This window comes from Pseudophryne corroboree, chromosome 3 (assembly GCF_028390025.1).
Source record: "Pseudophryne corroboree isolate aPseCor3 chromosome 3, aPseCor3.hap2, whole genome shotgun sequence".
NCBI classification, from domain to species: domain Eukaryota; kingdom Metazoa; phylum Chordata; class Amphibia; order Anura; family Myobatrachidae; genus Pseudophryne; species Pseudophryne corroboree.
The window spans coordinates 408,170,511-408,191,795 of NC_086446.1; the positions used below are offsets into that span (position 1 = coordinate 408,170,511).

The following is a 21,285-nucleotide window of genomic DNA, read 5'->3' on the forward strand; positions in this document are numbered from 1 at the left end:
TATTGTGTAAAATGCGGTGTGTCATATACTGTACTACTGAGGGTGTCTTCTTGGATATACCTGGGAACCACGCTCAAGAAGTACAAGATATATTAGACACCCCTCAAAGGCTAATGTCGCATTCTACTGTTATAGACAAGTTTCCATCAAAGGTAGAGGAAATGATCTCACAAATACCGGGTTCCCTTTGGACCAAAGATGGACAAGACACTGGATTGATGGCGAATGTAGCTCCAGTAGTAGTACAAGTAAAAGATGGTAGGATAGCTCCAAAAATCCCTCAGTATCCTCTGAAGCCAGAGGTAGAATTAGGAGTGTACCCTGTCATAGAGCGGCTGCTACAGCAGGGCATCCTAGTCAGGACGTCCAGCACTGCCAACAGTCCCATCTTCCCTGTGAAAAAGAGTGGGGGGAGGGGTTATAGGCTAGTGCAGGATCTAAGGGGGATAAACAAGATAGTTGAGAGCCAATTCCCCGTAGTGCCCAATCCAGCAGAGATCCTCATGCAAATTCCCTCTATGCCAAAATTTTCACTGTCATTGACCTATGTTCTGCTTTCTTTTCTGTCCCTCTTCACCCTGACAGCCAATACCTTTTTGCTTTTACATACAGAGGAGTACAGTACACCTGGACTCGTCTCCCTCAAGGTTTCATTGACAGCCCGAGTATTTTCTCTCAGGCCTTGCATGACTGTTTACAATCCTTTCAACCTGAGAGTGGATCAGTGCTAATACAGTATGTCGATGACTTATTGTTATGTTCTGACTGACTCGAATCGTCCTTGAAAGACACAAAACCGCTTCTGTTTCATCTTTCCCAAACGGGACACAAGGTTTCAAAGGATAAGTTGCAATTGTATGGAATACCTGAATCAGACTTTCACAGCGAGACCTGACATCAGAGACAACCGACTGGAAGGAGTAGACTTTACCTTCTATAGTGACGGTAGTTGCCACAGACCGACAAAATCGGGAGACTTGTGTACTGGATATGCAGTTGTAGACGACAGAGGTATTCATAGAAGCTGAACCCCTGGGCCCACCGCACTCAGCACAAGTTGCTAAGTTGGTCGCCCTAACCAGAGCGTGTGAATTGGCCAAGGGTTAGTCAGCTAATATATACACGGATTCCAGGTACGCCTTTGGAGTAGAGCATGAATTCAGGGCCCTATGGCACCTCAGAAATTTCATGACGGCAGCTGGCACACCTGTAGCGCATGCGTCCCACATAAAAAGGCTTCTAACAGCGATACAGGAACCAGACAGAGTGGCTGTTATCAAGTGCAAAGCACAGACTTACAGCCAAGACCCAATTTCACTTGGTAACAGCCGGGCAGACGAAGCTGCTAAATCAGCAGCCAGCACCCCCATACAAACGAACATCACATCACTGATGACATTCAACACAATCAATACAGAAAAATTAATTGAAATGCAAGATTTGTGTTCTTTACAGGAAAAGGCGGTCTGGAGGTCAAAGGGGTATGGCCAGGAGTCCTCAGGACTTTGGACAGGTGGACACGGTAAGCCAGTGGCCCCAGTGCATATCTTTCAAGTCTAGCTGAGGTGGCACACGGTCTGACTCATCTGGGCAAAGAGGGTATGTGTTAGCTGGTGAGAGCCTACTGGTGTGCGCCAGGATTCTCTTCTCATGCAGGTAAGAGCAATGACATGTTTTACTTGCTTGAGGAAGAATATTGGAAAGTCAATACCAACAGAGCCATCCCATATCCCTCTGACAGACGGACCTTTTCAGGTAATACAAATCGATTTCATACAGTTACCACCCTGTAGGAATTTAAAATATGTGTTAGTTTGTATTGATGTATTTTCCAACTGGGTAGAAGCATTCCCTGCTGCCACAAATACTGCTACGTTCACTGCAAAGAAAATTGTGCAGGAATGTGTGTGTAGATATGGTATCCCTAGAATAATTGAAAGTGACAGGGGTTTACAGGTGAAGTCTTTCAGGTCATGTGCAAACTGATGGGAATTAATAGCAAGCTGCATACTCCGTACCGTCCACAGACGAGTGCAAAGGTGGAGAGAGTGAACAGCACTATTAAGAACAAGCTGAGCAAATTAATGTCTGAAACTGGATTGTCGTGGCCAGAAGCTTTGCCACTAGTGTTGTACAGCATCAGAACCACTCCCAGGTCTCCCCTTAACCTATCACCCTTCGAAATTCTTTTTGGTCGACAACCTTATGTAATAAGGATTGACCCCCAGGATGATTTGAAATGTAATAACGAAGTGACTGTGAAATATTAGGTTGGGATGAGCCAGCAGCTAAGAAATCAACAAAGAAATTTAAAGCTGGTGATTACCGACCTACCGAACAGTAATTGTCATGACATTGAGCCTGGGGATTATGTGATGATTCAAAATTTCTTACGCTCAGGTTGCCTCATAAACAGGTGTGAAGGACCATACCAAGTCTTGTTAACCAGCACAACAGCATTGAAGGTCGCCGAAAAAGACTTGGATCCACTCGTCCCATTGCAAAAAGGTCGCTGACCCGGAGAGAACTCGTGACAAAGAGCACAGTGTAGAGAACCTCGTATCACTAGAGTGTCTGTTCAGAGAGGCAGGACTGTTGAAGGGCATCTGAGCACAGAGAGTAACAAGATCTAGAATGGTTGTCATACCATTTTCCTTTTTCACCACCTCCTGCATTTTCCTTCCTTTTCTCCTTCTTATTTTCCTCCTTTCCCCTAACGAAATGGATCGATCACAAGAGACTGCGTTTCGGGTTCTGTTAGTATTTCTGGTTTTGGTCAGGACAGTTTGCTTTGGTGAGGGTCCCAGAGAGGTCGAGCAGGGATCTGGAATGGGTTCTGATGGCGAGTATGAATTTGTAGGATCTCAGGAGCAGCACATAACTTTAGTAAAGGCTGGCATCAGTAAGCGCTCTGGTAGTCAGGGAGCTCGGAGGCACTGTGAGGGGTTATTGTCTGATGAATATTGTATTTGTAGGTATTGTGAGAATATAGTTGAGGATGGGTGCATCCAGAGATGTCAGTCCAACCTTAATATCGACATGGACCATCATCCGTTGAGTGATTACCACTCACTAGTGGGTAAGGTCTTAAACCAGACAGAATGATGGGTGTGCTCACAGGTACCTCAAGGTATGAGCAAGTCAGGATTAGTACCGTACCCTTTAGCAATAGATGAGGTACTCGAATTACGGGGTGGGAGACAGGTGGACAAGAAATTCAATATCTCTAGGCCCCCTAGCTTGAAGCTCCACCAGTATCATGTAGACAGGTCCTTATTGTGTTTTAATATTTCCAATTACCGAAAACCGGGAAATTGGGAAGTGACGTGGAATAACCAGACAATGACCTTTCCACACAGAGCTGATAGGATACCCATAGACTCTGAACTTGTACGCCAAATGTGGGAGGTATTTCCGGTATAGGTATACTCGTGGAAGCAAGACCATGTGGGTTGGAAAAGTATCGCCAGGGTATTGTGCTCATATCACCCAGCCCGATACTTGTACTGAGCAGATGGGAGAACTAGGGATTGGTTTCTTTACTTGGAAAATTTGTAATATGGTGATGTTATATTTTGTCCCCTATGTTCTCCCAGATGATGCCTATTTCATATGTGGGAGGAAGGCGTATAAGTGGCTTGCCCCGAGCTCAGAGGGATTGTATTACATTGGGAGAGTACTGCCAGAGGTCATGACCATAACCCATGATAAGATGAAAGACGTTCACCGCAGTGCCCAGGCTCCTTATACTCATACTCACTATGAACACATCAAGAGACACCTCATAGATAGGGCAGAGCACGCAGCCTCTGATTTGATCCACGAATCCAACGGGATTCAGTTCCTTCTCGCATTAGACATCACCCGTACTGCCAGAGGAACTATAAATTATAGGTATATCCATGCGCTAGCGAACTTGATAGATAATATCACTGAGATGTATGACGACACCTTCAGGTATACGGGAAGGGAGTTACAAGCTTACAAGGAGGAACTGATTCAGCACAGAATGGTCCTTAATTATGTCACAGTCGTGACAGGTGGGTACTGTGTTACTCTGGCAACTCAATATGGTGTGAAGTGCTATACATATATCACGAACAGCACTGACGACCCCACGGATATCATCGATCAAAAGATGGACGATATCTTGCAGTTGAAGTGGGAGTTCAGGAGGAAGCACAACCTTACCTTAGCGACTGTGAGTAATGAACTGACCGGCTGGGTCTCATGGTTGAACCCACGCAAATGGTTCTCAGGTTTAGGAGAGTTGGCTCAGAAAGTCATTATGGGTGTTGGGAAGTTTCTCCTTTGTACCCTGGGAGTCGTCATAATTATTGGTTCGATATTTAGGTGTGTTCGAAATCTAATGCGGCGCAAGCACGGCACAACTCTGATGAGTCTAAGGAGCGAGGGCGCTGTTATAGCAGCAGATTTAATTTATGACCCATCCATAGAGACAGTGTTATGATAAGGATTGCAAATGAATTCCATGGCCTGTTTCTTTCACCCGTTTTTCTTTCGTCTCCCCCTCTGCCCAGATACGTCCATCCAGAAAAATACGTCAGCCCTACCCAAAATGTTTATGTGAATGTATTTTCATATATGTGTCTTATCTTCATCTCTGCAAGCTCCAGTTAACAGCACACATAGTCGACAGGTGATATCCACATATACTAGCACTCACAAATGTTTCCCCCTCCCTGTATCATCAACTAAATGTGCACCCCATTTGTTGGAACAAGAAGCCGAAAAGAGCTCAGAAGTGTTTGTTGGCCCATTTACAGACCCTTAATACGGGATGAGAAGGATTTAATGTATACTTCGCAATACCTCGAAGCTTATTACATATACGGCACAATGATATATGCCCCTCATACATGGATTCATACATACATGCTTTTTACTATCCCACTAGGTCATATTTCCTACCTACAACTCTTCCCCGACCATCCAAACTTCTGTAGATATTGTGTAGATATTTTTCTGTTTATTGATTAGATAGTGGCAGTTATTGGTGACTGCCAAAGGGAGGACTGTCAAAGTCAAAAAATATTGCAGTACACACATCAAGTACAAACTACACACAGATGGCCTCCGCGCGTGTACTTGTTCTGCCGTGCGTGCACATATCCGCAATTTGCGTATGGTCACCCCGCGGTCCTGCACATTAGCGCGTGGTATGGGTATTTACGGTAGAGTTTGTGAACGCATGGTAAACACATTACATATTTAATCCAAATAGTGCACAATGTACACATAGTCTCCCTGCACCACATCAGTAAGTTACAGCAGTTTAAATGGTAACAGAACAAAGGGATTCACCTTTACAGGATAGGAGGGGACAGAACAAGGTTATAAGGTGGTGTTTGGTATCCAGCCGTAGGGTATTGTAAGGGTAATATTCCGGTGTTGGTTTGAAGAAGATCGCATGTTCCTGCGAATAGTTATGTGCAGGAGCAGAATATAGATATAAACTGTATTTACTGTACATTATGTATGCCGCGGGAATCCAGAGGAGACCACCCACAAGAGCAGTTGGAACAGACATCGCCCACCTATTCAAACCGACCTATGACCTCTCCTGTACTGTAAATGACCATCCCTGTGTCTAATGGACAAAGATTACAGTATCCATTGTGTTAGGTTTTGGAAGAATTGTATAAAGAGAGCCTGCTGCAGGCCTGGTCAGACAGAAGACTCACAAAGTTATCTATCAGATGACTGAGGACCAAACTGGGTAGCGCGGCGAATCCAATCACGTATGTACCATTGACTCTAGCCATTATTCTGTTGTATTGTATTGTATATATAGTAACCCCCTTTCAGTAATAATATGCTGTGGTGTCGGAACCCAGCAGTTTAATTACAATCTGGTGTCGTGTCTTCCTTTCCCTGCTAAGGTTTAAAGTGTATTAATATCGCATTGCATAGCTGTTAAGGGTTTGCGGTGTATCTCTGGGTGTGTACGCACTGTGTGTACTTTGTACCGTCAGCGCAGCGTTTGTGCGCAAAGTCCGTACACAGTACGGGACCCTTTACGCTAACAGCGTAAAGAGTACGTAGAGTGTGTATTAAGTAGAGCGGCCACAGTGGCTCCATGGTAAAATGTATTTAAAGTGTGTTTAAGGTATAGCTTTTCATTCCTGTATATAAATCAGCATTCTCAAAGCGTAGTAGCAGTTGGTACTGGTATGGTTAATTTCTTCGTAAGTTTGGACACAGACGAATCCACCAATGGTGGATTCTCCAATGTAGATGTCACAGACTCTGGAAACGGGTAACTAGACTTAAATCTGCGAGGTATAGAAAACCGTTTATCCGGATTCTTCCGTGTTTCCACTATCATTTTATTAAGAGATTCCGAAAGAGGAAAACACATCGGAGATCTCTGTCGTTTAGTAATTACGACTTCATCATTTGTCAGAGGCTCCTCAGTTTCTGTAAACTTCAGAGACTGACGCACCGATCTGATGAGATTATCAATGTCTGGGCTGTCAAAATCTTCACTATCTGACTGCTGGTCTACTTCACCCTCCTCACCCTCATCTTGCGCAGTGAGGTCTGGCATAGAATCGTCAGAATGCAACATAGCAGAAACTGGTAAATCATAGGACAAATTAAATTTATCCCTTCAACCCAAAATGGACCTGGACCTTTGGCAAGGCTGAGACCCCTCCGGTAGTTCTGGCGGTCTCACCCGAGACTCCGATCTTGCCGCATCCCGCTCTCGTCGAGCGGTGGCCAATTCTGATTTCATCCCAGCCATGACATCTGTTAGCATAGCCCATGGAGGATCCGGGGATGAAACCGGAGCGGAAATTGTATTCGTAACAGAATCCACAAAACATACTGTACATGTGGTAGATCCATCCGGTAACACACTCTTACAGACCTTGCAGTGAAACTGCTTTATTGATTTTGCTGGTGCCTTACTCATTATGCAGACAGACAATACAATATACAAAGACAGACACTTGCACGACTCAGTAAAATTGTACTAAGGTGTGTCCAATATATATATATGGCTGAAGTGCAGTGCACGTGGCCAGTTATGAAATCTGATCCAAAGTTCCCACTAACACCCCTGTGGAGTAGAGATGTAGGACAGGAACGTTCTGGAATCACAAACAGGAAAAACAGGAAGCATGGTTAAAATGGCAACCATGCCATGCTTACACTCATAATCACAGTGCAGGTTATAAATTGTGGAAAGACATGTATAACCTGGAAATATGCTGTTAAAAACAAATCCCGTTAGTAAAGGCTTAATAGCCTATACATTTCTCACAACCCATGCAGCCTATTATGCAGCTGCTGTGCTATGGGTATTATATAGTTCTCCCCTCTCCCCCCGTGCAGCTGCGCTGCATGTGAAGACTGACCCCCCCCCCTCCCCCGTGTACCGCTGTCTATTCCAGCGGGGCCAGGTACACTGAGTCGGGGCGCGGGTAGAGGGAGTCGGGGCGCGGGTAGAGGGAGTCGGGGCGCGGGTAGAGGGAGTCGGGGCGCGGGTAGAGGGAGTCGGGGCGCAAGTAGAGGGAGCCAGGGAGCGCGCTCCATGGAGCCAGGGAGCGCGCTCCATAGAGCCGTGGAGCGGCGGCTATGGAGTGAGAGAAGTGCGGCCGGCGTACGGGGCTCTGTGCGGCGGGCTGGGCAGCTGTTCTAACCAGCGGCGGTGCACTTAGCGCGGGCGGCGCGCATAGCGGCGCTAAAAGTAAAGTGTTCTTACACAGCGGGGCGGCAGCGTGAGCTGACCGCCCCGTCCCCCAACATACCTGGATGCCTGTGGTGAGGGCTATGACGGGGCTTATTCTGCAAGCTCCGTTCAGCCTTTCCTGCTGGTTGTCTGCACTTGGCTGTGAGGGTGCTCTGTAGTGAGGACAGACACGCCAGCAACTGCTTGTAGCAGCTTCCACTATCCCGGACCCACGCCTTTTGGAAGGGGGAAAGGGATGTGGATAAAGTTTAGTAAAAATAAAAATTAAAAAGAAAAATAAAATATTCAAAATAAGTGTGGGAGCTCCACACAAGCCTTGTTGCTACTTCGAGCACAGAAAAAACACTGAGGTACTCTGGGAATATGGAGGGGAGGAGAGTTACTAAATTTAAATATTCAGTGCCCTGGTTCTGCTAAAGCCGTCCATATCCCAGGAGTACTCCAGTGACCCCTAGTGGATGAAAAAGTAGTAAGAATCCTTCATCTGCTCAGGAACCTTCTCAGTAATGTGCAAAACATCCCTAACGGCTTCAATCATTAGTTGCACTCCTTTAGCAAGGGATGCATCTCCCCCCTGCATATCCCCCATCACCGTCCCCTGTATCAGAGTCGTTATCAGTGTCAGCTTGCATTATCTGGGCAAGTGTACGCTTTTGTGGGTATGTAGGTGTGGATTTTGACGTATTAGTGGGGGCCAAATACTGCAAACCCTCCACAGATTTCCTCAAAAACTGCGTCTTTCTCAGTATGTGACATCCTTGTAGAAATCTGGGATATCCTTCCCCTAAAAGAATCCACCCATGCGGGTTCAGATTCAGAAGTCTCATCTGTCCATAGGATGTTGTTCCAGAACTGTAAAGGATTTATTAGATGTTGTTTGGAAAACTCTAATCTGGACACCCTGTTTTTGTGGCTCACCAATGGTTTACATCTTGTGGTGAACTCTCTATATTCACTCTTGTGAAGTCTTCTCTTGATTGTTGACTTTAACAAATAAACACCTACCTCCTGGAGTGTGTTCTTGATCTGGGCAACTGTTGTGAAGGGGTTTTTCTTCACCAGGGAAATAATTCTTCTGTCATCCTCCACAGTTGTTTTCCGTGGTCTTCCAGTGTTGCTGAGCTCTCCTGTGCGTTCTCTCTTTTTAAGAATGTTCCAAACAGTTGATTTGGCCACAACTAATGTTTTTGCTCCTCTCTGATGGGTTTGTTTTGATTTTTTAGACTAATGATGGCTTGCTTCACTGATAGTGGCAGCTCTTTGGATCTCGTGTTGAGAGTCGACAGCAACAGATTCCAAATGCAAATGTCACACCTGGAATCTACTCCAGACCTTTTACCTGCTTAATTGATGATGAAATAACGAGGGAATAGTCCATTCCTGGCTATGAAATCGCTTTTGAGTCGATTGTCCCATTACTTTTGGTCCCTTAAAAAGTGGGAGGCACATATAGAAACAGTTGTAATTCCTACACCGTTCACCTGATTTGGATGTAAATACCCTCAAATTAAAGCGGAAAGTCTGCAGTTAAAGCACATCTTGTTTGTTTCATTTCAAATCCATTGTGGTGGTGTATAGAGCCCAAAATATGAGAATTGTGTCGATGTCGCAATATTTATGGACCTGACTGTATATTCTTTGTACCCTGTTCTAGTGTTGTCCACATTATGCTGGTTTATTAATACATTTTTTTTCTCTTTGAGGGAAAAACCTTTTGGAATTACAAATTCATATACAAATACGCATCAATGTGAAAGACTATCGCTTCCATTTTTCTACAAACGGTGGTTTTATATTTGTTTCTGTAAGAGAAAACCAAAATGGCAGCAGCATGATCTTCGGACCAAGACTGAAGATTATTACATAATTTAAATATAAAATATAAAACAAAAAAGATATTCCAAAAATAAATATTATATATATTTATATTTATTTCCATTTAGTTTGCTCTTAAACAAAATGGCGGCTGCAGGACTTCCAGTCTACGATTTGGGATTTTTTGATATAAAAAGACCATTTAACCCATTATGATTAGACTCATACATGGAAAATGTATCTGAGAATTAAAATCTCACAGAAACCTAAAATACAATCTCTTAAACAGTTTCTATTTTATTTCCCCTTAATCAAAATGGTGGCTTCAAATTCAAAATAGCGGCTGCGGGACTTCTGGGCCGTGATTTGGGATTCCGTGGCTCATAAAGACTCTTTTCCATACTAAAACTACCTGTAAATATCTGGGAACCGAATAAAGAAGTACAGCATGCTGTATTCTGTACTATATGACTATTTACATACACTGATATCACTTCCAGTTCCGGGTATGGTGAATAGTTATTTAATGTAAAGCAAAATTTTGTCTCCCTGTACTGTCCTTTGTACGGCACTGCGAAACACTTGTGGCGCCTTATAAATAAAATGCAATAATAATAAATAATAATCAGGAAGTAACTCAGCTTCAGGCTTTATAAACTGTCAGAAGCATGAAGGTGTATACAGTATATGCCTTGAAAAAGGAACATCAAGTTCCGAAACGCATTGGCGCCAGCACTTCCAGGGACAGTGGAGATTTTGTCAGGGAGGACTTTTAGATCTGGGAACTTGTGCAGGGTAAGTCCCCGACTACTCTGCACTACTTTGTGACCTGCAGCTACCCCACCATCCTTCAGGTAGGACTCCTTATTTTATTCATGATATTATGCTTTTATAAAAAAAATTTCATTACATTTTATAAATTAAATTTTATATGTTAGCAACTGAACAGCCCCATTTTTAACCTACCATTGTATTCTGCATTAGCAGCCACTTAGGGGTTTGAAATTTCTTGTCAGGGTTAACCCACACCTCTTTAAAGAGAGTGTTTAATTCCTTTGAGACAGGAAATGTGGTCGAAGATTTAGGTTTCACATTAAAAAAAACGAATCATCAGGCTCTGCCTCTTTATCTGGGATATTCAGGACCTCCCTAATAGAATATATTAGAGCTTCCACACCCTGAGACAGAGTATTGTCACTCTTGTCAATTTCTACCTCCCCCTCTTCCAAATCTGGCATGTCATTATCAGAGACAGACTGGAGAACGTGTGGTAGTGTGCGCTTTTGTGAAACCAGCAGAGGGGGCTGGGGAGCAGGTCTGTGGTCTGGAGCCAGAGCTGAGAACTTTGTGTTACAGGATGGACATAAAGCCTTTTTACCAGACATGTTTATCAGCAGAACACACACACAGACACACAGGAGCAGTGAAGTAACACAGAACCCCAGACAGTCTAAATGGAGTGATAGAGAGGGATAAAACCAGCACACAATGCCGCAGCAGCTAAAGCAGTACTTTACCGGGCATAAACTAGAGCCTTAGATAAGGAAACTAGTTTTTCTGACAATATATTGCCCCCCTCCCTTCTACAGACCCCCTTGATACCAGTTTAAGGCGACTTTAGAGTATCCTTGGAGGAGCAGCACATCGTTGCCTGGAGTCTAATGCAGCAGGAAATAGCACCACCTAGCCGCTGGTCCCACTCTACCCTTAATGGCACACGGTCCTGTGCAAAATTATACTAGCTTTTAACTCCCTAATGCAGAAAATGGAGTTAAAACCCTTTCTGTGCCAGTGTAGAGCTCTGCAGCAGGCACCGCAGCTAAGTGCCTGCAGCGCCCTTATGCCACCACTACAACTGGGGACCCATTAACCGGGACCCAGGTCTGTGTACTCACCGCACCAGCGCCTTCAGGTCTCTTACGGGTGGCAGCATGCAGTCTGAGTGCGCGCACACCTTGGGGGTAATGCGAAACACCACCTCAGGAGCTTTGTCCTGTCAGCGGGGATACGTACCATTAACTCTATAAGAGGTTGGTTCGGTCCCCCTTCTAAGTCCCACAACGCAGACAGACTGGTGCCAGCCAGTGCTGCCTGAAAAAAAACAATCTAAAATAAATTTTTTAAGAAAAAAAAAAACCTGTGGAGCTCCAGAGAATGGACCCGGCACCTTGGGCACATTTTCTAAACTGTAATTGGGTGCTGCGGAAACTGGTGGCGCCATATAAATAAAGGATAACAATAATAATCTGAGTCTGCAGGAGGGTCATAAAGGGGATGAGCCAGCACACACTGAAGACTTTGAAAGTGCCAAGGCTCCAATGAACCCAATCTATACCCCATGGTACCGATACCATTCCAGTACCCCCTAGGACATTAGTTGCAAATTACACAAAATTTCTCTAATCAGGCTAAGTTCAAGAAATAGAATAAAAGTTAAGTGGCACCTGACAACTATGCAAGGCTCTGTACATGCTGAACTTCAAGGTTAATATTCTTTTTCAGGACTCACAGAAGTTATAACTTATGTTTTACCCACACTTGACTTTTCATAATTTAAAAAAATAAAAAATAAAATACATCAGGTTGCTTTATAATCCAATAATAGAATGTCAGTAATTTCTCAAAATTAGCAATATTAAAAAATTAAAGTGAAAAAAAAAAAAAAAGTTTAAAAAGCATTTAGTAAACTAGACAACTTGTAACAAAAAGGGGAGGCATTACCTATCCAAACCACACCTGATATGCAGGTTATATACGAGTTGTCAATGATTAGCTTACTATAATCACCACAACTCAACCACCAGGGTAAAGTATTTGGGATGACAGCACACCATTCGTAGCAAAACATTTACTTTTAATTCACCGGTATGAAAAAACCCATATGGCATAGTGTAAGAAAATTTTAACAAACTGCAGTAGGGATGTATTACTGTCACCATCCATATTCAAAAGTGCTTTTAGAATCATTGCTTTGTAGTCGACGGAACAGTTTGGCGACTACAAGGTGACAATTGTAAAAGCACTTTTGAATATGGATGGGCAACTATAATATACTGCAATTATTGACTGCAGTTTGTTAAAATCTTCTTGCACTATGCCATATGGGTTTTTGCGAATACGACGTGTATTATATATATATATATATATATATATATCATACATATATACATATACACACATACAGTATATTATATAAGACTGTCATGAATGAATGACACAACTCATGCTTACTTGTTGTCTGTAAAACTTGAGATGTCCAACAAGCAGTCTCCTCTAATAATCTGAAAAACATTTAACAAAATAGGTTAATACATTCTAAAAAAATATTATTCTCTTGTGTGTGCTTACTTTTTTTCCCCTATGACACACAGCGCACCCTACTTTGTATGGATGTGCTCCCACTAATTTAGACTACCTAATAAAGTGAAACCAAGCAGCTACAGTGCAAAAAAAGAAAAAGAAGAAAAAAAAAACCACACACAAAAAAACAGGTTAGGACTTTAATCTGATATCTACAACCAGTTTGGTAGCTCAAGAAACTTTACATCAGCATTATCAGGTTTGAAAAATGGTGCAAACATACATAAGTATTTTTGTATTTCAGTCCAATTCTCTAAATTCATTTGAGCAAGGGGAAGGGGGGAATAAGGATGCTAACCTTTGTGGAAAGTTGGCACAGATGCCAAAAGAGACATTAAATGTAAACTACAAAACTTGCTTGTATTCTATAGAGTTCCTTTTCCCTGTACACCTCCAGTAAGTGCTCGGTTTCTTAAGAGTCCGTAGAACATAAATAACCCCTGAAAACCCGACCACCACTTAAACAATACAGAATGTGAAAGCAGTGCTCAAAAAAATGGATTCAGAAGTGAGAAGCGAATGTAACAGTATGATCAAAAATCCACTGTGGGGCTGTACTGCTAACAGAACCTTTGGGAAGCCTTTTCATGCTAAGAATTTCCATTATGTGCATTTTGCTGCAGCCATTAAGATTAACGGCTTGTTGGAACTTGGTGATCAGGGTGTCGTAGGTCTTCTAGAATTTCTTTGCAAGCATCCTGTGGACTTTAGCATTGGACAACTTACATAGCCCATGTCTGTATGACCATCAGTGAATGATTAATGTGCATTTCCTATTTAATGTACTGTCTTCGTTCTTGTGCATTTGACTTAGTGATTATTTGTTTTTCTTTGATCTATTTTGTCACTGCTCTGTTTCAATGCCCAAATGTATTAAGCCTTAAACAAGAGATAAATCTGAGATGCATAAGGAAAGATAAATGACCAATCACCAGCTCCTAACTGCCTCGTCACAGGCTGTCGCAAGAGCTGGGTTTGTATTCATTACAACGCTGCCTATTGTTTTCCTGAGTGAAGTGTTTTATAAGTCTGGGCTCACTGAAGGGGGGAGGGACTATTAGTGCTGCTTTACATGAACGCTCACAATGTAAAGCTGGGTCCACTCTAGATGATGATATGCTAAGGATACAATGTCGCTCATGATATCCCATGATCTCCCGGACAAACGAATTTGCACTAACAGACTAAGCGATTTTACAAACGACATACATCAAATCACCCAACACAAGCAAATTGGGCTTCAGTCTTACTTAAATACTGGACAGGTGTTTAGTGGGATTGGGAGGGGGGATTGGATATTTGGCTACCTCACCTCCCTTCAAGCTTTGGACCTCATCATAACAGAGACCTGCAAAGCCATCATTACTGTCCTCAAGCAGCAATAATTTAAGGAAAGACTGCACACTAGTGAAAATAGGATTTTAATTACCTACCGGTAATTCCTTTTCTCGTAGTCCGTAGAGGATGCTGAGGTACACATTAGTACCATGGGGTATAGACGGGTCCGCTAGGAGCCACTGGCACTTTGAAAGTTTAATAGTGTGGGCTGGCTCCTCCCTCTATGCCCCTCCTCCCAAACTCAGTCTAGAAACTGTGCCCGAAGAGACTGACAACTTTGAGAGAAGGATTTTACACAGAGTGGCGAGATTCACACCAGCTCACACAAACAAGACAAACCAAGCTAACTAGCTTGAAAACTCAGCAAAAGCGGAATAAAATTACTGAACTAAGTAACAACGCAGTACGTAACTAAGAACAAAGCAGTACTGAACCCAGTAACCACTGCAGGATAACAAAGCGCTGGGCGGGCGCCCAGCATCCTCTACGGACTACGAGAAAAGGATTTACCGGTAGGTAATTAAAATCCTATTTTCTCTTACGTCCTAGAGGATGCTGGGGTCCACATTAGTACCATGGGGATGTACCAAAGCTCCCAGTACGGGAGGGAGAGCGCGGAGGATCCTGCAGAACTGATTGACCAAACTTTAGGTCCTCAGAGGCCAAATTATCGAACTTGTAGTACATAACAAAAGTGTTCGACCCTGACCAAGTAGCCGCTCTGCAAAGTTGCAAAGGGAAGCCAATTGTTTCTGGAAGAAAATGGATAGGGCCGAAATCTGGACCTTTACGGATCCCAACCTCAGTCCCATATCCATAACTGCTTGCAGGAAGAGAAGAAACCATCCCAGTTGAAACGCCACCGTAGGAAATTTCTTGGACTCACACCAAGATACATACTTTTCCAAATGCGATGGTAATGTTTAGACATTACTCCTTTCCTAGCCTGTATCAGGGTAGGAATAACCTTGTTCAGAATGCCCCTCCGAGCTAAGATCTGGCGTTCAACCTCAAACGTAGCCGCGATAAGTCTTCATAAGCGAACGGCCCCTGCTGCAGCAGGTCCTCCCGAAGAGGAAGAGGCCTCAGCTCTTCCAGCAGTAGATCCAGAAGATCCGCGTACCAAGCCCTTCTTGGCCAGTCCGGAGCAATGAGGATTGCAAGAACTCTTGTTCTCCTTATGAGTATTAGAACCCTTGGAATTACAGTAGTGGAAGTGGAGGAAACGCGTACACCGACTGGAACACCCATGGAGTAACCAGGGCGTCCACCACCACTGCTTGCGGGTCTCTTGACCTTGAGCAATAGCTCCAAAGTTTTTTGACTGTCTAACAGTGCAAATCTGAGATAAGCCTGATGCGGCGGCCAAAACGGAATGTGGAGATGCACATCCTTGATATCCAGGGATACCAGAAACTTCCCCTCCTCCAGACCTGAGATCACCACTCTCAGAGACTTAAATCTGAACTCCCTTAGATAAGGGTTTAGCGATTTCAAGTTCAAAATTAGTCTGACCGAACCATCTAGTTTTGGTACCACAAACAGGTTTGAAGAGTAACCCATGTTGTACATATGGAGGTGGAACTGGAACAATGACCTCTGACTTTCCCAATTTTTGGATAGCTTTCTGTAGGACAGTTCTGTTTGACAGTAAAGTTGGCAAGACTGATTTGAAAAATTGGTGAGATGGGGGTTCTTGAAACTCCAGTCTGTACCCCATGGACACAATATCCTGTACCCAAGGATCCAGGCTGGACGACACCCAGACGTGGCTGAAACGTTTGAGTCTCGCACCCACCAGCCCGTCATCTAGGCTTTGAGGTCGACCGTCATGCTGAGGATTTTGAGGTACCAGTAGCAGACTTCTGGTCCTGGGAGACTGCAGGCTTTTTGCCCGCCCACCTCTAAAGAAGGTAGTAAGAGGCTTGGACTTTTTTGTCTTTGCGGTCCGAAAGGACTGCGATGCAGATGAAGAAAAATAAGATTTTACTCACCGGTAAATCTATTTCTCGTAGTTCGTAGTGGATGCTGGGGACTCCGTAAGGACCATGGGGAATAGACGGGCTTCACAGGAGACTGGGCACTCTACAGAAAGCTTTAGTACTACCTGGTGTGCACTGGCTCCTCCCTCTATGCCCCTCCTCCAGACCTTAGTTAAGGAAACTGTGCCCGGAAGAGCTGACAGTACAAGGAAAGGATTTTTGGAATCCAGGGTAAGACTCATACCAGCCACACCAATCACACCGTACAACTTGTGATAACATACCCAGTTAACAGCATGAACAACAAACGAACATCACTCAACGGATGCCACATAACCTATCCCTTTAGTAAGCAATAACTATATACACGTATTGCAGAAAGTCCGCACTTGGGACGGGCGCCCAGCATCCACTACGGACTACGAGAAATAGATTTACCGTTGAGTAAAATCTTATTTTCTCTAACGTCCTAGTGGATGCTGGGGACTCCGTAAGGACCATGGGGATTATACCAAAGCTCCCAAATGGGCGGGAGAGTGCGGATGACTCTGAAGCACTGAATGGGCAAACACAAGGTCCTCCTCAGCCAGGGTATCAAACTTGTAGAATTTTGCAAATGTGTCTGAACCCGACCAAGTAGCAGCTCGGCAAAGCTGTAATGCAGAGACCCCTCGGGCAGCCGCCCAAGAAGAGCCCACCTTCCTTGTGGAATGGGCTTTCACTGATTTTGGATGCGGCAATCCAGCCGCAGAATGAGCCTGCTGAATCGTGTTACAGATCCAGCGAGCAATAGTTTGCTTTGAAGCAGGAGCACCCAGCTTGTTGGATGCATACAGGACAAACAGCGAGTCAGGCTTCCTGACTCCAGCCGTTCTGGTTACATATATCTTCAAAGCCCGGACTACGTCAAGCAACTTGGAATCCTCCAAATCACGAGTAGCCGCAGGCACCACAATAGGTTGGTTCAAATGAAAAGATGACACCACCTTTGGCTGAAATTGCGGACGAGTCCGCAATTCTGCCCTGTCCATATGGAAAACCAGATAGGGGCTTTTTTACATGACAAAGCCGCTAATTCTGACACGCCTAGCCGAAGCTAAGGCCAACAGCATGACCACTTTCCATGTGAGATACTTTAGCTCCACAGTTTTAAGTGGCTCAAACCAGTGGGATTTCAGGAAACCCAACACCACGTTAAGATCCCAAGGTGCCACAAAAGGGGGCTGAATATGCAGCACTCCCTTAACAAACGTCTGAACCTCAGGCAGTGAAGCCAGTTCTTTTTGAAAGAAAATGGATAGGGCCGAAATCTGGACCTTTATAGACCCTAATTTTAGGCCCATAGACACTCCAGACTGTAGGAAGTGCAGGAATCGACCCAGCTGGAACTCCTCTGTAGGGGCCTGCCTGGCCTCACACCAAGCAACATATTTTCGCCATATACGGTGATAATGCTTCGCTGTCACGTCCTTCCTAGCCTTTATCAGCGTAGGAATAACTTCATCCGGAATGCCTTTTTCCGCTATGTGCCGGCGTTCAACCGCCATGCCGTCAAACGCAGCCGCGGTAAGTCTTGGAACAGACAGGGCCCTTGTTGCAACAGGTCCTGTCTGAGAGGCAGAGGCCATGGGTCCTCTGTGAGCATTTCTTGCAGTTCCAGGTACCAAGTCCTTCTTGGCCAATCCGGAACAATGAGTATTGTTCTCACTCCTCTTTTACATTCAATTCTCAGCACCTTTGGTATGAGAGGAAGAGGAGGAAACACATAGACCGACTGGAACACCCACGGTGTTACTAGTGCGTCGACAGCTATCGCCTGAGGGTCCCTTGACCTGGCGCAATACCTTTTTAGCTTTTTGTTGAGGCGGGACGCCATCATGTCCACCTGTGGCAGTTCCCATCGATTTGCAATCTGCGTGAAGACTTCTTGATGAAGTCCCCACTCTCCCGGGTGGAGGTTGTGCCTGCTGAGGAAGTCTGCTTCCCAGTTGTCCACTCCCGGAATGAACACTGTTGACCATGCTTGTACGTGATTCTCCGCCCAACGAAGAATCCTGGTGGCTTCTGCCATTGCCACCCTGCGTCTTGTGCCGCCCTGGCGGTTTACATGGGCTACTGCAGTGATGTTGTCTGACTGAATCAGCACTGGTTGGTATCGAAGCAGAGGCTCCGCTTGACTCAGGGCGTTGTATATGGCCCTTAGTTCCAGGATATTGATGTGCAGACAAGTCTCCCGACTTGACCACAGCCCTTGGAAGTTTCTTCCCTGAGTGACTGCCCCCCATCCTCGAAGGCTTGCATCCGTGGTCACCAGGACCCAGTCCTGTATGCCGAACCTGCGGCCTTCGAGGAGGTGAGCACTTTGCAGCCACCACAGAAGAGACACCCTGGCCCTGGGGAACAGGGTGATCAGCCGATGCATCTGAAGATGCGATCCGGACCACTTGTCCAGCAGATCCCACTGAAAGATCCTCGCATGGAACCTGACGAAGGGAATGGCTTCGTATGACGCTACCATCTTTCCCAGGACTCGCGTGCAGTGATGCACCGACACCTGTTTTGGTTTTAGGAGGTCTCTGACCAGAGTCACGAACTCCTGAGCCTTCTCCGTCGGGAGAAACACCTTCTTCTGGTCTGTGTCCAGAATCATGCCCAGGAAGGGCAGACGCGTCGTAGGAATCAGCTGCGACTTTGGAATATTCAGAATCCAGCCGTGCTGTTGCAACACTTCCTGAGAGTGTGCTACGCTGATCAGCAACTGCTCCCTGGACCTCGCCTATATGAGGAGATCGTCCAAGTATGGGATAATTGTAATTCCTTGATTTCGAAGGAGTACCATCATCTCCGCCATTACCTTGGTAAATATTCTCGGTGCCGTGGACAGGCCAAACGGCAACGTCTGGAATTGGTAATGACAGTCCTGTACCACAAACCTGAGGTACTCCTGATGAGGTGGATAAATAAGAATTTACTCACCGGTAATTCTATTTCTCGTAGTCCGTAGTGGATGCTGGGAACTCCGAAAGGACCATGGGAAATAGCGGGCTCCGAAGGAGGCTGGGCACTCTAGAAAGATTTATGACTACCTGGTGTGCACTGGCTCCTCCCACTATGACCCTCCTCCAAGCCTCAGTTAGGACACAGTGCCCGGACGAGCGTACACAATAAGGAAGGATTTTGAATCCCGGGTAAGACTCATACCAGCCACACCAATCACACCGTATAACTCGTAATATTATACCCAGTTAACAGTATGAAACAATTGAGCCTCTCAACAGATGGCTCAACAATAACCCGATTTAGTTAACAATAACTATGTACAAGTATTGCAGATAAACCGCACTTGGGATGGGCGCCCAGCATCCACTACGGACTACGAGAAATAGAATTACCGGTGAGTAAATTCTTATTTTCTCTGACGTCCTAGTGGATGCTGGGAACTCCGAAAGGACCATGGGGATTATACCAAAGCTCCCAAACGGGCGGGAGAGTGCGGATGACTCTGCAGCACCGAATGAGAGAACTCCAGGTCCTCCTTAGCCAGGGTATCAAATTTGTAAACGTGTTTGCTCCTGACCAAGTAGCAGCTCGGCAAAGTTGTAAAGCCGAGACCCCTCGGGCAGCCGCCCAAGATGAGCCCACCTTCCTTGTGGAATGGGCATTGACAGATTTTGGCTGTGGCAGGCCTGCCACAGAATGTGCAAGCTGAATTGTACTACAAATCCAACGAGCAATAGTCTGCTTAGAAGCAGGAGCACCCAGCTTGTTGGGTGCATATAAAATAGACAGCGAGTCAGATTTTCTGACTCCAGCTGTCCTGGAAACATATTTTCAGGGCCCTGACAACGTCTAGCAACTTGGAGTCCTCCAAGTCCTTAGTAGCCGTAGGCACCACAATAGGCTGGTTCAGGTGAAACGCTGACACCACCTTAGGGAGAAACTGGGGACGAGTCCTCAATTCTGCCCTATCCGTATGGAAAATTAGATAAGGGCTTTTACATGATAAAGCCGCCAATTCCGATACTCGCCTGGCCGAAGCCAAGGCCAATAACATGACCACTTCCCACGTGAGATCTTTCAGATCCACGGTCTTTAGTGGCTCAAACCAATGCGATTTTAAGAAACTCAACACCACGTTGAGATCCCAAGGTGCCACAGGAGGCACAAATGGGGGCTGAATATGCAGCACTCCTTTTACAAATGTCTGAACTTCAGGTACTGAAGCTAGTTCTTTGTGAAAGAAAATCGACAGAGCAGAGATCTGTACCTTAATGGAACCTAATTTTAGGCCCATATTCACTCCTGCTTGCAGGAATGCAGAAATCGACCTAGTTGAAATTCCTCTGTTGGGGCACTTTCGGCCTCACACCATGCAACATATTTCCGCCATATGCGGTGATAATGATTTGCTGTAACCTCTTTCCTGGCTTCAATAAGCGTAGGAATGACTTCTTCCGGAATGTCCTTTTCCTTTAGGATCCGGCGTTCAACCGCCATGCCGTCAAACGCAGCCACGGTAAGTCTTGGAACAGACAGGGCCCTTGCTGTAGCAGGTCTTGTCTGAGCGGCAGAGGCCACGGGTCCTCTGAGATCATCTCTTGAAGTTCCGGGTACCACGCTAGTCTTGGCCAATCCGGAACCACGAAAAATTGTGTTTACTCCTCGCCTTCTTATTATTCTCAATACCTTTGGTATGAGAGGCAGAGGAGGAAACACTACACCCCCGGTGTCACTAGAGCGTCCACAGCTATTGCCTGAGGGTCTCTTGACCTGGCGCAATACCTCTCTAGTTTTTTGTTTAGGCGGGACGCCATCATGTCCACCAGTGGACAATCCCACTGATTTACAATCATTTGGAAGACTTCTGGATGAAGTCCCCACTCTCCCGGGTGGAGGTCGTGCCTGCTGAGAAAGTCTGCTTCCCAGTTGTCCACTCCCGGAATGAACACTGCTGACAGTGCTAGTAGATGATTTTCCGCCCATCGGAGAATTCTTGTGGCTACTGCCATTGCCATCCTGCTTCTTGTGCCGCCCTGTCGATTCACATGGGCAACTGCCGTGATTTTGTCT

General features: G+C 45.2%; 1 protein-coding gene across 2 annotated transcripts in view; it reads right to left on the reverse strand.

The window, feature by feature from the left end:
• The window catches only part of RBL1 (RB transcriptional corepressor like 1), a 436,431-nt gene that overhangs the window by 214,753 nt on the left and 200,393 nt on the right, over nucleotides 1–21,285 (reverse strand). For both annotated transcript variants that reach the window (XM_063960185.1, XM_063960186.1), the window contains exon 7: nucleotides 12,767–12,816. In XM_063960185.1, coding sequence (XP_063816255.1) covers nucleotides 12,767–12,816 — 50 coding nt within the window. The remainder of the gene's footprint in view (nucleotides 1–12,766; nucleotides 12,817–21,285) is intronic.